The sequence below is a fragment of the Lissotriton vulgaris genome, chromosome 7 (genome assembly GCF_964263255.1).
Source record: "Lissotriton vulgaris chromosome 7, aLisVul1.2, whole genome shotgun sequence".
NCBI lineage: Eukaryota > Metazoa > Chordata > Amphibia > Caudata > Salamandridae > Lissotriton > Lissotriton vulgaris.
In genome coordinates, this window is record NC_141695.1 from 1,051,293,080 (window position 1) to 1,051,305,855 (window position 12,776).

At 48.3% G+C, this 12,776-nt stretch overlaps 1 protein-coding gene across 1 annotated transcript in view; it reads left to right on the forward strand.

Moving 5' to 3' along the window:
• The window catches only part of DDX46 (DEAD-box helicase 46), a 970,300-nt gene that overhangs the window by 459,936 nt on the left and 497,588 nt on the right, over positions 1-12,776 (forward strand). Inside the window, exon 10 of the mRNA XM_086931496.1 lies at positions 9,801-9,976. Within this exon, the coding sequence (XP_086787622.1) occupies positions 9,801-9,976 (176 nt within the window). The remainder of the gene's footprint in view (positions 1-9,800; positions 9,977-12,776) is intronic.

Consider the following 12,776-nt stretch of genomic DNA (forward strand, 5'->3'; position numbering starts at 1 on the left):
GTTCAACCTCCCAAGAAAGTGTTTGATTGCTTTTGTACCATCTAGGAGGGGAGCTGTTTAAAGATTTATATAATGTTCCTGAAAAGCCCTATTTATTTTGGCTTGAATGGTAACCAACGTGTGCTGGGTATTATATATCGCTAGAACAGGAGTGGGTGTTGCTTGGGGCTTGATCAGTCGCACTAATAATGTGCTAGCTCTATCTGCTTCAGCAGGTGTGTGTAGTGTATAATCATTCAAGTCAATCGTTCTTAAACGCTCTAAAACTTCAGCATATTTAATCCTAGCTTCTTGTAGACTGTCTGCTCCCATCTTGTCAGCTTGCGCTGCTACTTCCAGTGCCTGCAAAGTGTCCTCTAACGTTATGTCTCGAACTACCTTCTAGCTCCTTCCAAGGACCCCATATAAACTCCCCGTATCGTTACTTTAAAAGCCTCCCAGTCTAAAGACCTGGTTGAGGCTGTGCCTTCATTTTCTTTAAAATATGTGGTTATTTTTGTGGCTAATGTGGCGCGGAATACTTGATCCTCCAAGTGCAAGGGCTGTTTAGATAGGCGTGGGGTCTCAGCCCCAGTTTAATGTAATTTCTAGGGCATTATTGCCCCCCCTGTTGCGCACACAAACATCTAAAATGAGCTTTAGAAAGTCCTTAAAAACCTGGCTCTTCACCCAGTCCTAAATCTGCCCCTTCGTGCTTCTTAGTACTCTCAGCGCCAAGACGCTGCGGCATTCGTGCGCTTTATAAGAATTTCAGTCAGTCATTATGATCAGATATGGTTTTTCCCAATTAGGTACTCTGTTTAATGGTTGAGGACATATCTGGTGTACAGAGAAAGTGATCTAAATGGGTATGCAACTTATGTGGGTGGGAGTAGAAGGAATATTCCCGCATATTAACATGCTGTGATCTCCAAACGTCAAGGAGATTCCATCCCTATTCCCATCGAGCCAGAGTAGCAGTTTGTGTTATAGCCTTAGTATTCAGTAAAGGGGATGGGATCGGTCCAGATGCACATCAAACATCGCATTAAAGTCCCCACCCAATACCCATGGGTATTGAGACCAGTCTGAGAGAGCCTAAGATACCCGTGATAGGAAGGCATCCTGGTCCACATTGGAAGCCTAATACTACCTGCTTACCATCTAGGGCCCCCTGTATCAACACATCTGCCTTGCTCGCCTATCCTACTCTCACTGTGGGAAAAGGGGACTCGCGCCTGCATCCAAATTGCAGCCCCTCTGGAAAAGGCGGAATACGCCGTTGCAAAAAGTTGGCCTCTCTAACCTGCTAGTCTCTGATGGAATTAAATGCATCTCCTGGAGATATACTATTTGGGCTCCATGGCTGTAAAGTTGTTCAGCTATTCTGTGCCGTTTGTGGATCAACCCTATCCCCCGAACTTTCCAGGATATAACAGTGTAATATTTGGTAATCTACATCATCTGCATTTATGTGAGAAAGTGCCATCTTTCTTACCTTGGTATGCCCCACTTTTTTCTGAACTGCTGATATACTTTGACAGTGTGTGTCCTGGGTCCCTGCCAATCAGGTACCCAGGGCCTGTGTTCCTTCCCTACAAAGAAAAGCTATGCTGAAACAAAATACCCAATTGGCATCTCTGGCCCCTGTCAGCCCCTAGTAAATGGTACCCTAGGTAACCAGGGCATGGTGTACCCTGGCTCTCACACACTGCCTTTGCAGGCTGAGTGCCTAAATACAAAACTAAAGCAAGAGTCGACCTGGCACACACTGCCCTGGCATACTTCAGTCACCCCTCTAGCTGGGTGCCCTATGCCACATGTGAGGGCCCAGGTGCATGAGCCCTGTGCCCCTACAGTACCCAGGGCCATTCCTGGGCACTGTAAGTGCAGTGTTCCCATTTAAGAGTATATGGTGCTGGGAGGTTGTCATTCACAAACTCCACAGCACCATAATGGCTTCACTGAAGACTGACAACTTTGGTATAAACTTCTCAGCACATTAAACCCGCACTGATACCAGTGTGGTATTTAATGTAAAATGCACAAGAGGGCATCTTAGAGATGCCCTCCAAAAACCCAAACCTACAATCCACGTCTGGGCTGAGTGGCTGCAGAGGCTGCCACACAGCAGATATGTTGCTGGACCCCTGGGTGGAGAGCCCCCCGCTCTCCTGGGTCTGCAACAAAGCACATCCTGGGTGAGGCGCTATGTCCTCCCCCCAGGATGGACAGGGGGAAGCTTCAAAGGCATACCGTCTCTGAGAGCTTCTCCAGACCATTTGCTGTACCCAGCAACCACCCCCCACCACTCCTACCCCCACTCTAGCGGGGAAAACTACATCAGAAAGGGGGGGTGTAACATGTGCCAACTCCACCCCTCAGGTGGAGGAGGCGAGGTGAAGCACGACCCCGGGCTCCGGCCATCTTGTAGATGGGTAGTCTTGCCCAATCCCAGCTAGGCTCCTGCCCCTCTCCCACAGGAGAGGAGCAGGCTAGGGGGTGTACTCCCCCCCAGGACAGGGACCCATTGGTCCCTGCCCTTGCCCTACCTGTAGCGGCCCTAAATTTAGTAATTAGGGGCTCCTCAGATCCTGATATAAAAAAGAAGAAAAAAGATCAAGAAGACCCGCAGTGCAGCTGCTAACAACAGGATAACAACAACTGACTTGGCCCCAGCCCTACTGGCCTGTTGATCCTGGAACCTGCTCCTGCCTAAACCCGGCGACCTCCGCGGACAGCAACCTTGGGTCACCCAGAGGATCTGCCTGCCTTGACCCTCTCGACGATTGGGACTCCCATCAGTAGAGGCTCTGCTGCAACAACCCACCTGGTACCTACCAGGAAGCTCCGGACCTGCCCACTCTGCATCAGCCGAGCCCAGGCCGGGCCAACCCGGACCAAGACCACGAGGACGTCACCCCGGCGACTGGGACCTGAATTCCAGTGCCCAAAGACCCTCCTCGACGAACCAGCCAACGCCTGCAGACTCCGAACCAGGGACCACCCCAACCGCGACCAGCTGAGGGTTAGCTTTTCCGACACCCAAAGACACCCCTGCACCCGGTGCCCTACAGCCCCCTGTGCCTCCCTTTGGGCTACCTACCTGTTCTCCAACATCCCAACTTACCTCTCGAAGTGCTGGTCGCCCCTCGAAAGTCACCGTCCCCGAACCTGCAGCCTTTGTTCCTTTTTCAAGATCCTCATTGGATAACATTGAGCGCCCGATGGCTCAAAAGCACCCTGCACCCAGCCGTCGAGTGCCGCTGGCTGTGCCCTCTTTGCCCTATCCTACTCCCCCCCCCCTTGCCCAGAGCAAGTGACCAGGAGCCCAGCTCCCAGAGTCGCGTGGCCTGCTAGCCAGTAGCCACCAACCGAAGGCCCCCTTTCCCTCATTGGATAACATTGGGCCTACCTACCTCTGCACCCGGGCGCCCCTGGGACTGAAGTAACTGTACTCACCTGACCCTGGGGGACCCCTGAGTCTATGCCCAGAACTCTAACTTCACCAACCAAGTACTCACCTGGAAACTGGTAATTCACTTACCTGCCATTGGATAACATTGACCCATTTTTGACTGTGAAGTTTTGAAAACTGAAAATATTCCTATAAAATCAGCCAAAGTCCGAATTCGAAAATACTCACCTGTGATCAGTAGAGAAGCCCGTACTGTACCTTTCAGCCCAGTCCTGAACCACAAAAGTAATCCCTAGCGGGTTTACTAGTAAACTGTATTTTCTCCATAGGAACCCATTGTCTGCTTTTCTATGAAATTTCTTTTAAGTGTCTACTTTTGAAAACTGCCAATATTCTTTAAATATCGTACGAAATACTGAAACGCAATTACCTACATGTTTTGAGTTAAGCCCCCAGTGCTGGCCCTAGGAGACTAGTGCTGGGTTACAAAAGGAACGCAAACGTACTTTACCTGTAACCTGAATTTTCTCCCATTTAATAACATTGTGAGAATCACCTCAAAGTTTCTAAATGTGAACTTTTTTTTTTTTTTTTTTGGAAAACCTTTATTTAACAGTATGTGCAGACAAATACGGGCCTACAACCCTCAGGCCGGCCTCGACAATAAAGGGCACATCAGCAAGCAATTATACAACTCAGCAGCACATCAGTGCAAGCACGAATAGACCAGGTTACATTATTCACAATTGTGCCGCCAAGAGCCAGGATGATGAGGTTTAATTTTTATAAAGTTTGAAATAAGTCCATAGCAACAGGTCTGGAAGGATCCGAATCAAAGCAATGCAGTTAGGACTATAGTGGGCAACGATCATCAGAAGAGTCAGCAAGCATTATCCGTAAGGCAATCAATCGCACTCAATGAAATCAGGATAGAAAAGAAGCATATCACATGATGATCCCCAAGCACTACCCACAAGTTCCCAATCCTCCCATCGACCCAAGAAATAAGAGAGGAAAGAACAAGCGAGAAAGGTAAAGGGAAGAAAGGGAGAAGAGAAAAAGAGAAAAGAAAGAGAGAAAAAGGAGGCCCATAGAAAAGAAACCAACAAGGAAATATACCCCCCACCCTACACGCATGCAGAGGCTACGGCCTACCCCCCCCTAGCAGTGTGTCTGTCGCCCCAAAAGAGTACCCAAAATGTAGAAGAAAAAGAAAAGAAAAAGAAAAAGAATGTCACGGTTGATCGGAGGAGGGCCAAGGATCTATTCAAAGCAAGCAAAATCGTTACCCGCGGTCACCCAACCCCAGGCCCCGACCTAGCACCCGCGCTACATGTACCTCCAACAATTACAAGTCCCAGTCCCAGCCATATACGTATCAGTTTGCAACAAGAAAAACCCCTTCCTCAGCCTTGGCCCCTTCGAATCCACAGTCCAACAGAATCCAATTGCAGTGCAGCCAACCTGGACGGGATGGGCCACCATGGAGTCCGTTGCAGAAGTCGAGGTGTAAGAGACAAGTCAAACTGGAGTGAAGCTCGATAGTAAAGGACCAAAGAAAGCGCCACTGCCATGCCGTGGAGAGCACAACAGGGAGCAGGACGATGCATAAGTTCCAACGTAGCGGCCGGCCGATGTACAGGAAGCAAGTCCAGGAGGACGCTCAGAAACGTGGCAACAAAGGACAAAGGAGATGGGCAACACTGCGTCTGAGACACAAGCTCCGGCCATACCAAAGGAGCATTATTGTCAGACTCCTCCAGGGCAGAGCCGAAGAGTACCGCAGCGGGCACTGGGACGCGTCCCCCCGTCGCTGCCACATACCTCAACTCGGGTGATCCACCGACAGTCGACTGAAGATGTGGCTTAACATGCCGCACTGGAGAATCATCATGGCCAGCTGAAAAAGTCCCATCAAGCCGGTCCCCCAAACCAGTGGCAGAGTCGCGAAAGGCCAACCGCAGGTCTTCCAGTGCAGCCAGGATGTCTCGAAGCCCCAGCGGTGGATCAAGAATGGAGGGTGCTGTTGCGTCCGCCATCTTAGGCAAGCAACCATCGAGCGCCCCGGGAAGCAAGCCCCCTTCACCAGCCATCGGTATCCAGAAAATGATGAGCTCTCTGCGGGGCCCTGGTGGTGCAGGAAACGTGGAGGCAGCCGGTCGTGGAGAGGCTCCAAGGACAGGAGAATCTGCAGTGCAGGGAAACCCACCGGCAAGTCCAGGGCTTCCGATGCAGAAGATGGCGTCCGCTGCGGAAGGCTGCAACAAAGAAGCGATCCCGGCCCTCTCCCAGCTGGGCCGGGATACAATGTACGGGAGCCGGATACGATGTTGCGAGCGGGGCGCGCTGGGCAGCCGAGCGAGGAAAAGGCTGCTGTGAAAATCCCAGCGCCACGCTCCAGGTCCGGTGCACCGGCTCCTCCCTCTCCGCAGCGGCCGCTGCTGTCGTTGTCGCCGCCGGCCGTCCCCACGAAACAATGGCCCGGCTGCGACCGCTTGGAAGGCCGGAAAGGAAACAGGGGCTCAACTCCGCCGGGGCAGCTCCGTTCTCGACCGGAGTCACAGCAGCGCGGTCAGGAGCATGGCGCAGGTAAGCGTGGGGCTCGGAGGCACATGATTCTTGCCAGGATATCGACGAAGGGTGCAAGGGTCGGCGGAGCCGAAGAGCTAGGTGACCATCTCGGCTGCAGGCTAGGCTCCTCCTAAGTGTGAACTTTTAAAACTGCTTTATATTCAGGAAAAATCATCACTGTAACTAAAACGCTTTTGCTGATCTGGTTTCAGCTTCGACCCCAGGACTGAATCCAAGATCTAGTCCTGGAACTACCAAAGTAATCCATAAAGTAATCAACTGTACTTTCCTATGAAAACCCATTAAGCTCAATGCTAGGGTTTCTGATCTGTTTCGCTTATTAGCTAACCTGTGATTATTGTGTGTACAAACTTATTGTTCCTCTGCAAAGTTTTTACATGAGACTGCTCGTAATGTGAAAAGTATATTTTTATAATTTTTGGTTCTAAAAATAAAACAACCATATCTCTGGATATACAAACAATTGGCCTGGAGTTCAGTCCTTGAGTGTCTGAAACCTTTTGCTGACTGAGTGGGTACATCAAATGCTTTACACTGTCCTCTGGTACTGCCTTACTGCTCGACCAAGCTACCACTTTGGAGAGTAAGGTCAGTTCTGACTTTAACCTCTGTTATATCTCTGGGGTTGGTGGACTCTATACACACTGTACTACCTTCTAGTCCAGTGTATATAGAGCCACTTTCTCACAATTTATTTGTAAATAAAAAAAACTCCATCCCCCTCGGCCCTCACCCCCCAGAACATCCTCTGAAAGTGCGGCAACAATATGAACAAACAACCTTATCTCAATAAATGGTTCAACAATTTAACTTCGCTCAACCAAACTGTGCAAAAAAGGTCAACATAGTACACTTTAAACTCTTGCTATTCGCTTGTGGGGTAATCTGTGTTCTTAATTCACAAAACAAAGTTATACAATGAGCGGAAGTGCCGAGGACAGGCCAGGCCCACAGGACTTACCACACCTTCCCTTTGTGTTTACAGATTTCTTGTCATAATAATAGTATCATATAAACTGGCTAAAGAGTCACCGGGCCAGATATGGCCTATTTGTAGGACCGATTTAATTTGCTCAAACTATACAGAGGTACAGTTCTGCTTTATATAGTGTCTGGTCATCCCAATGGATCTTTACTAAGCTATGTAGTTCCTAATGGGAATAATGCAACACTCCCTCCTGAGTTTGAGTCTGTGTTTTCCACATCAGAAGGACTGGTGCTGATAGGAGGACGTGGGATGCTGAGAGCCTCAGCAGACTGAAGCACTTTCTGCCTACCCTCCATTACCTGTTGGTGAGGTGGGAGGCTGGATCCCTTACTGTGTGTGGTGAGACTCTTCCTGCTCCTCCGGGACATGCGTTGTGATTTTGGTTGCGTTGTCTCTGGACCATGCACTGTCTGGCTTACCAAAAAAGAAAGAACTCTGATTGTAGTTGACTTTAAATTTAGCTGGGAAAAGCAATGCAAACGTGAGGCCCGTTGCCTGGACCCGTGTTTTGACTTCCATGTACAAAAAGCGTTTACGCTGAACTGTCAGTGTATAGTCCGGAAATATGGAAATTCTTGCATTCTCTACATGTAGTGGGACACTGTCCCTTGCTGCTTGCAACACATGATCTTGATCTCTATAATTCAAAATCCTGGCCAATATTGGACGGGGGTTTGCACCAGGTATTGGACGACATGTGGGGTCTCGGTGGGCTCGTTCAACCGTGAAATGTGTGGATAAACCTGTAGGGCACTGTAGATTTCAGCCACTCTTCTATGTCGATTGATGGGATGGGCCCCTCCGTTCCCTCAGGAAAGCCTACAATCCTGAGATTATTGCGTCGGACCCGCCCTTCTGCATCATCCGCGCAGGCTTGTAAGGAATCAATTTGTTGGTGCATTTTTTTCAATTGTTCATCATGCTCTTTCACTTGGGGCACCACAAATGTTTGCTCTGTAGTCTTGACTTTATCCAACCATTTGCTGTGATCGTCTTTACGCAGATTAAGTTCTACTAGGATTGTGCCCAGTTGATTTTCAAACGGGAATCGCAAATTTCTTTCAGGATCATGTCCAGCTTATTCAATGAGGGATCATACGTGGCCCCCACCTCCAACTGCCGGGACCATCGGGACGAGGTTTCCGAATGCAGTGAGTGCAATCCAGCCCTCCCGCACCTTGAAGTTGTTATATTCTTTCCTCTGCCCATGATTACTAATGGTCAGGTTGGTTATATATTATGCACTGAAACGTTCGGGTAACACCCTAACCTAATAACTGCCTCCATTTGTCCTCACCAGAGCGCAACTACCAGGCTCTCACAGCTCTTTGGGGTCCCAACCCAGTAGTACTTCCCCCTATCACCAGTGACCAGACCCCATCTTCACTTGACGGTGTTGGTGGCTCCACACAGCAGAAAGTCTCTTCCGGCCAAGCCCCAGACACAGCACGTGGGCCCCTTACAGGGACATGACATAACGTAGTCCTCTACACCCCTGTCAGAGCATCTGGTATGTTGTAAGTCTCTAAATGCTGGTAGGGGCAATATTATGCAGGAACATATCCGGTTTCTCCAGGAGCTCGCCCACAACAGAAGGGGGGGCTCCAGGTGGGTAGAGAAGGAACAGTCACACAGCTGCCCTGCTGGCACCCTGTGTACCCCAACAGTACCTCTGCAGCAATCTCAGCTCCTTCGAGGGCGTCTCAATTCATGCCCAAATATCGCAATCTGCAGACAGTCCTCGCATCTGCCACAGCTCCTGGGTCCCAGAGCAGAGGCACTACAATGCCATCTGCCTGATTCAGTCCAGACCGTCTCGAAAGGATCTCTCACCACTGGCAAGGGCGCCCCGTCCAATCAATACCCTTGGGGGTGGGGGGAAGGGGTGGAGGTGGGGGGGCGGTGCACGTCTCTGGGGGCGGGGGGGAGCCGCCAGGCAGAGAGGAGCAAGAGTCTGCCTCTGGGGTGTCACAATGAACTGCCCCCGACGTCCAACCAGGCGAGCCCCACCCATTCAGCGCTCAGTCTTAGACACCTAAGCCCGTCCCCGGTGTTGCAACTCCAGGCCCTGTAACGGGAAGCCAGTAGGGCGAGAGAGACCGTCCCGCACCGATGCCGCAGGTCCACTACCACCGCTCAAGGGGTGTCTTCTCCCTGCTTCACAGCCTCTCGGGGGGGGGGGTGGGGGGGGGGTGGGGGGGTGAGCGGTAAGAGACTCACTCCGCACCTTGTTTAGCAGCCCCCACCTGATTGATGTAGGGCCCCTCTGGTCGCCACATCTGGGTATGTACTGCTAGGCCTGAACCCGGGCCTTGTGTACATGAGCACGCCGTCCTCCGACTCTCCACCGCCGGCTAGATCTTAGGAAAGTCCGCTGCGCCAAAAGCCACTCCCATGGCACAGGCCCGCCGCGTCGCTGGGAGTCAACTCAGGCTAATTTCCACCATGGCCTCTCAGTGCTCCTTTGTCATAGCCCTCCTGCATTCCGCTGTGCCCCCTGACTCCGCCAACAGTCCAGTTACAAAGGCATTGCTGATAATTAAACGGATTAAGCCTCCTGGGCCCGGAGCCTGTCGCTTATGCGACCACCATCTTGGGCGGCAAGCCACGCCCTTATCCCATTGTCTTGTGTTAAATGCAAGTTACCAAAAGCACATTGTAATTGGAAAATAACATAATTGTGACGGTTGTTTTTCTTAAGGGGACTCGTATGTTTTGTGAATAGCCTTATGAGTTCATTACCATTCAATCTTCATTAGCAGTATGCAAGTTATTATTTATTTGCCTCAACAGTTGAACTTTTTTTCATGTCTCTAATGTTAGACAGGCATATGAAAAACCAACTCCCATCCAAGCCCAGGCCATTCCTGCAATTATGAGTGGACGAGACTTAATTGGAATTGCCAAAACGGGAAGTGGAAAGACCATTGCTTTCCTGTTGCCAATGTTCCGACACATTATGGATCAGAGACCGCTAGAAGAAGCAGAAGGCCCTATAGGTAAGGAACATTTATGTCCCAGGTTTGGTAAACATAACCTGGAACATTCATTCTTCTGGTTTTCTTTTTTCACTTTGACTCTTATGGTTTGCTGGCAATTTTTGTTAAATAAAATTTCTAGTGGTGCTTATTGGGTTTTTTCATCTTCACTTTGAAAACATTTTTAGTCTCTCCTTCGCTGTCTGTCTTAATTTAACTTTTTCTCGTTACAATAAATGTAAATTGTGAGCTGTTAAAAACTCTTATATTTACTTCTGCTTCCCAAAGGGAGTGTTGGATTCCTCTGAAAAATCATCACTAGAAGTGAAAGAAACCGCAGGAAAGATGATCAGGGAAAAGAAAACTGAGAATAACTGGTCTCATTTTGAAGTTAATAAGCTTCAACCACTACTTCCGATTCCCTATTTTCTTGTCAGCGATATATCTTCAAAGTTGTAAAGATTACTAGAAAATGTTTTCAAGAAAAATAAAATAACAAGCATTTGCAATGCAATAGGTCTCGCATTCACGTGAGTTTGAGCTATTGACATTGCAAATGACAATGTCTTTTATTTTTGTTTCCGTTTTAAAAACATAAATAAAATACATTATTTACAATGCCAATAGCTTAAACTTGCGTAAATGCAAGAGCTATTGCATTGCAAATGCTTATTAAAGACAGCGCCAACACCAAAATCAGTGCAGGCACACCCCTAAAGCCAGCCCTGTACCTTTAACTTGGCAATGCAGCAGTTAGAAGCTAGCTCGCTATACTTCCATGCCACAAGTCCGTTAATGTAAAGCCTGGCACTTTTTAGCACAGTTATTGTGGCTTTAAACGGGACAGCACTAGCACTTGAAAAGCAGTGCTGGATTAAGTCACATTTGAAATAACAATTTCTAGATGACAGATGCTGAGGAAAACTTATAATGTGGCTAGTAACAATTTCCAATTCCAATAACTTTGTCAACAACCTTCCCCTAGCGGAAATGAAATATCAACAATATCCAGACCCTACACAAGCACACACGTACCTGTTTTTCAGCTTATCGTGCTAGGCCATCACTTGATGCACATGATTAATGTGCTGCCAAAATCCAAGATCTACTGCGTCTCTTGTCCTGGAGGCATGCAGCTGGGCAAGGGGGGGGGGGGAAAGAGGGAAGAATGGTGACTGTATATTAAAGCAAAAACGGGGGGGGGGGGGAGGGGGTGAGGGAACACTATACAAAACTGCCCCTAAAAAATAAGCATCGAGAGGCGTTTAGGCGTTACCAAATCCGTACCAGTCCTGGGGAAAAATGCAACCTGCCCCCGGATCCACAGGAGTCCGTGCATAATCCAGGGGCGATCTACCAATGTGATGCTGCACCACAGAATACAGTGGCCACACACAGCGCGCTCAAACTTCCTGAAGCTTGGATGCCACACACGGAGGACACGCACATTATCTACGTTCAGATGCCATATACAGAGAGTGCAGGAATTGCTTTGAGTTTGAATGTCACATACGGAGGACAAATTGTCAAAAAAGATTTTCTCACTTGCACTCCGTATCTCCTTAAGTTTGAAGTTGTTGCGTGTCCCAGGGTGTACCCTCCTTCAGAGTACCTTTGCAACAGTAACAGTAATTGCGTAACCCTCAACTGGGCTACGTCCCCTGGTCACAGCGTAAACCCATGCACTGGGCTGTATAGTTCCACAAATTATATTCCAAAATAAGTTCGAGTACTCTTCATAAATCTTTGTATTTATTTTTTCATTATTTCAAAATTGCGTCATCAAAATCAACGATCCAGACTTGTGAAAATTATTCAGTTAGCGTCCAATGCATTTCGGCCATATGCTGGCCTTCATCAGGGACTGGATTCTAAAAATAAATATGAGGATGTGTCAGGGACTTCTATGCATTAATCACTACAGTATTTAAGATGATCAACGTAAAGAATAGATTCAACCGATAGAAGCCACCAGGTGAATCAATAAATTATGTACACCGCAAAAATACATCATTTAGATTAGTCTCATATATACTCTCTTTGTTGGACTAAGGGCAACTAGGTGCGAAATGAAAAATGGGTGCGAAGTGAAAAGTAAGCTCGAAGTGAAAAGTAAGCCTCCACCAGAGAAGCAAGCTCCGTGAGATACCCATGGTTGAAAAAACGAATGCTGTTGGGTGAAGATGCCAAGTAAACAATGTAATAATAAACCGCTACAACGTGGAGCCAACCCTGTGCATGCAAGATCAGATGGAGTAAATCTCACCGCTTACCGGTAACGTTACGAAAGCGCGCCCATAGCTACTTTGAATGGAAAGGTAAACACTATTTGCAGTTAACCGGGACGGCCATGGGAAATTCGGCGGCCCCGGTCTACGCGAATCTGTATATGGAATACTTTGAAACTGAATATATCCTCAACAGAGAACCATGGAAGTCCAACGCAAAAATGATATTGAGGTATATCGACGACATGTTCGTGATTTGGTCAGGTTCAGAACCTGAACTGAGGAACGCCATTATTGAACTCAACACACGCGATGAACGCATACAGTTCACATCAGAGATAGATGCCAATAAAATTACTTTTCTTGATATAGAAATACGTAGGAATGGGTTACTTTTTGAAACTGATCTTCACCGCAAACAAACAGACCGCAACAATCTGTTGCACTACAATAGTTTTCATAACAACCCATTGAAAACTCACTTGCCTTACTCGCAAATGTTGTGAGTGAAAAGGATTGTTTCATCTCCAGTAACATCAGAGATTAGAATCCATGAAATGGAAGAGAGATTCAAAAAAAGAGGATACCCCCAA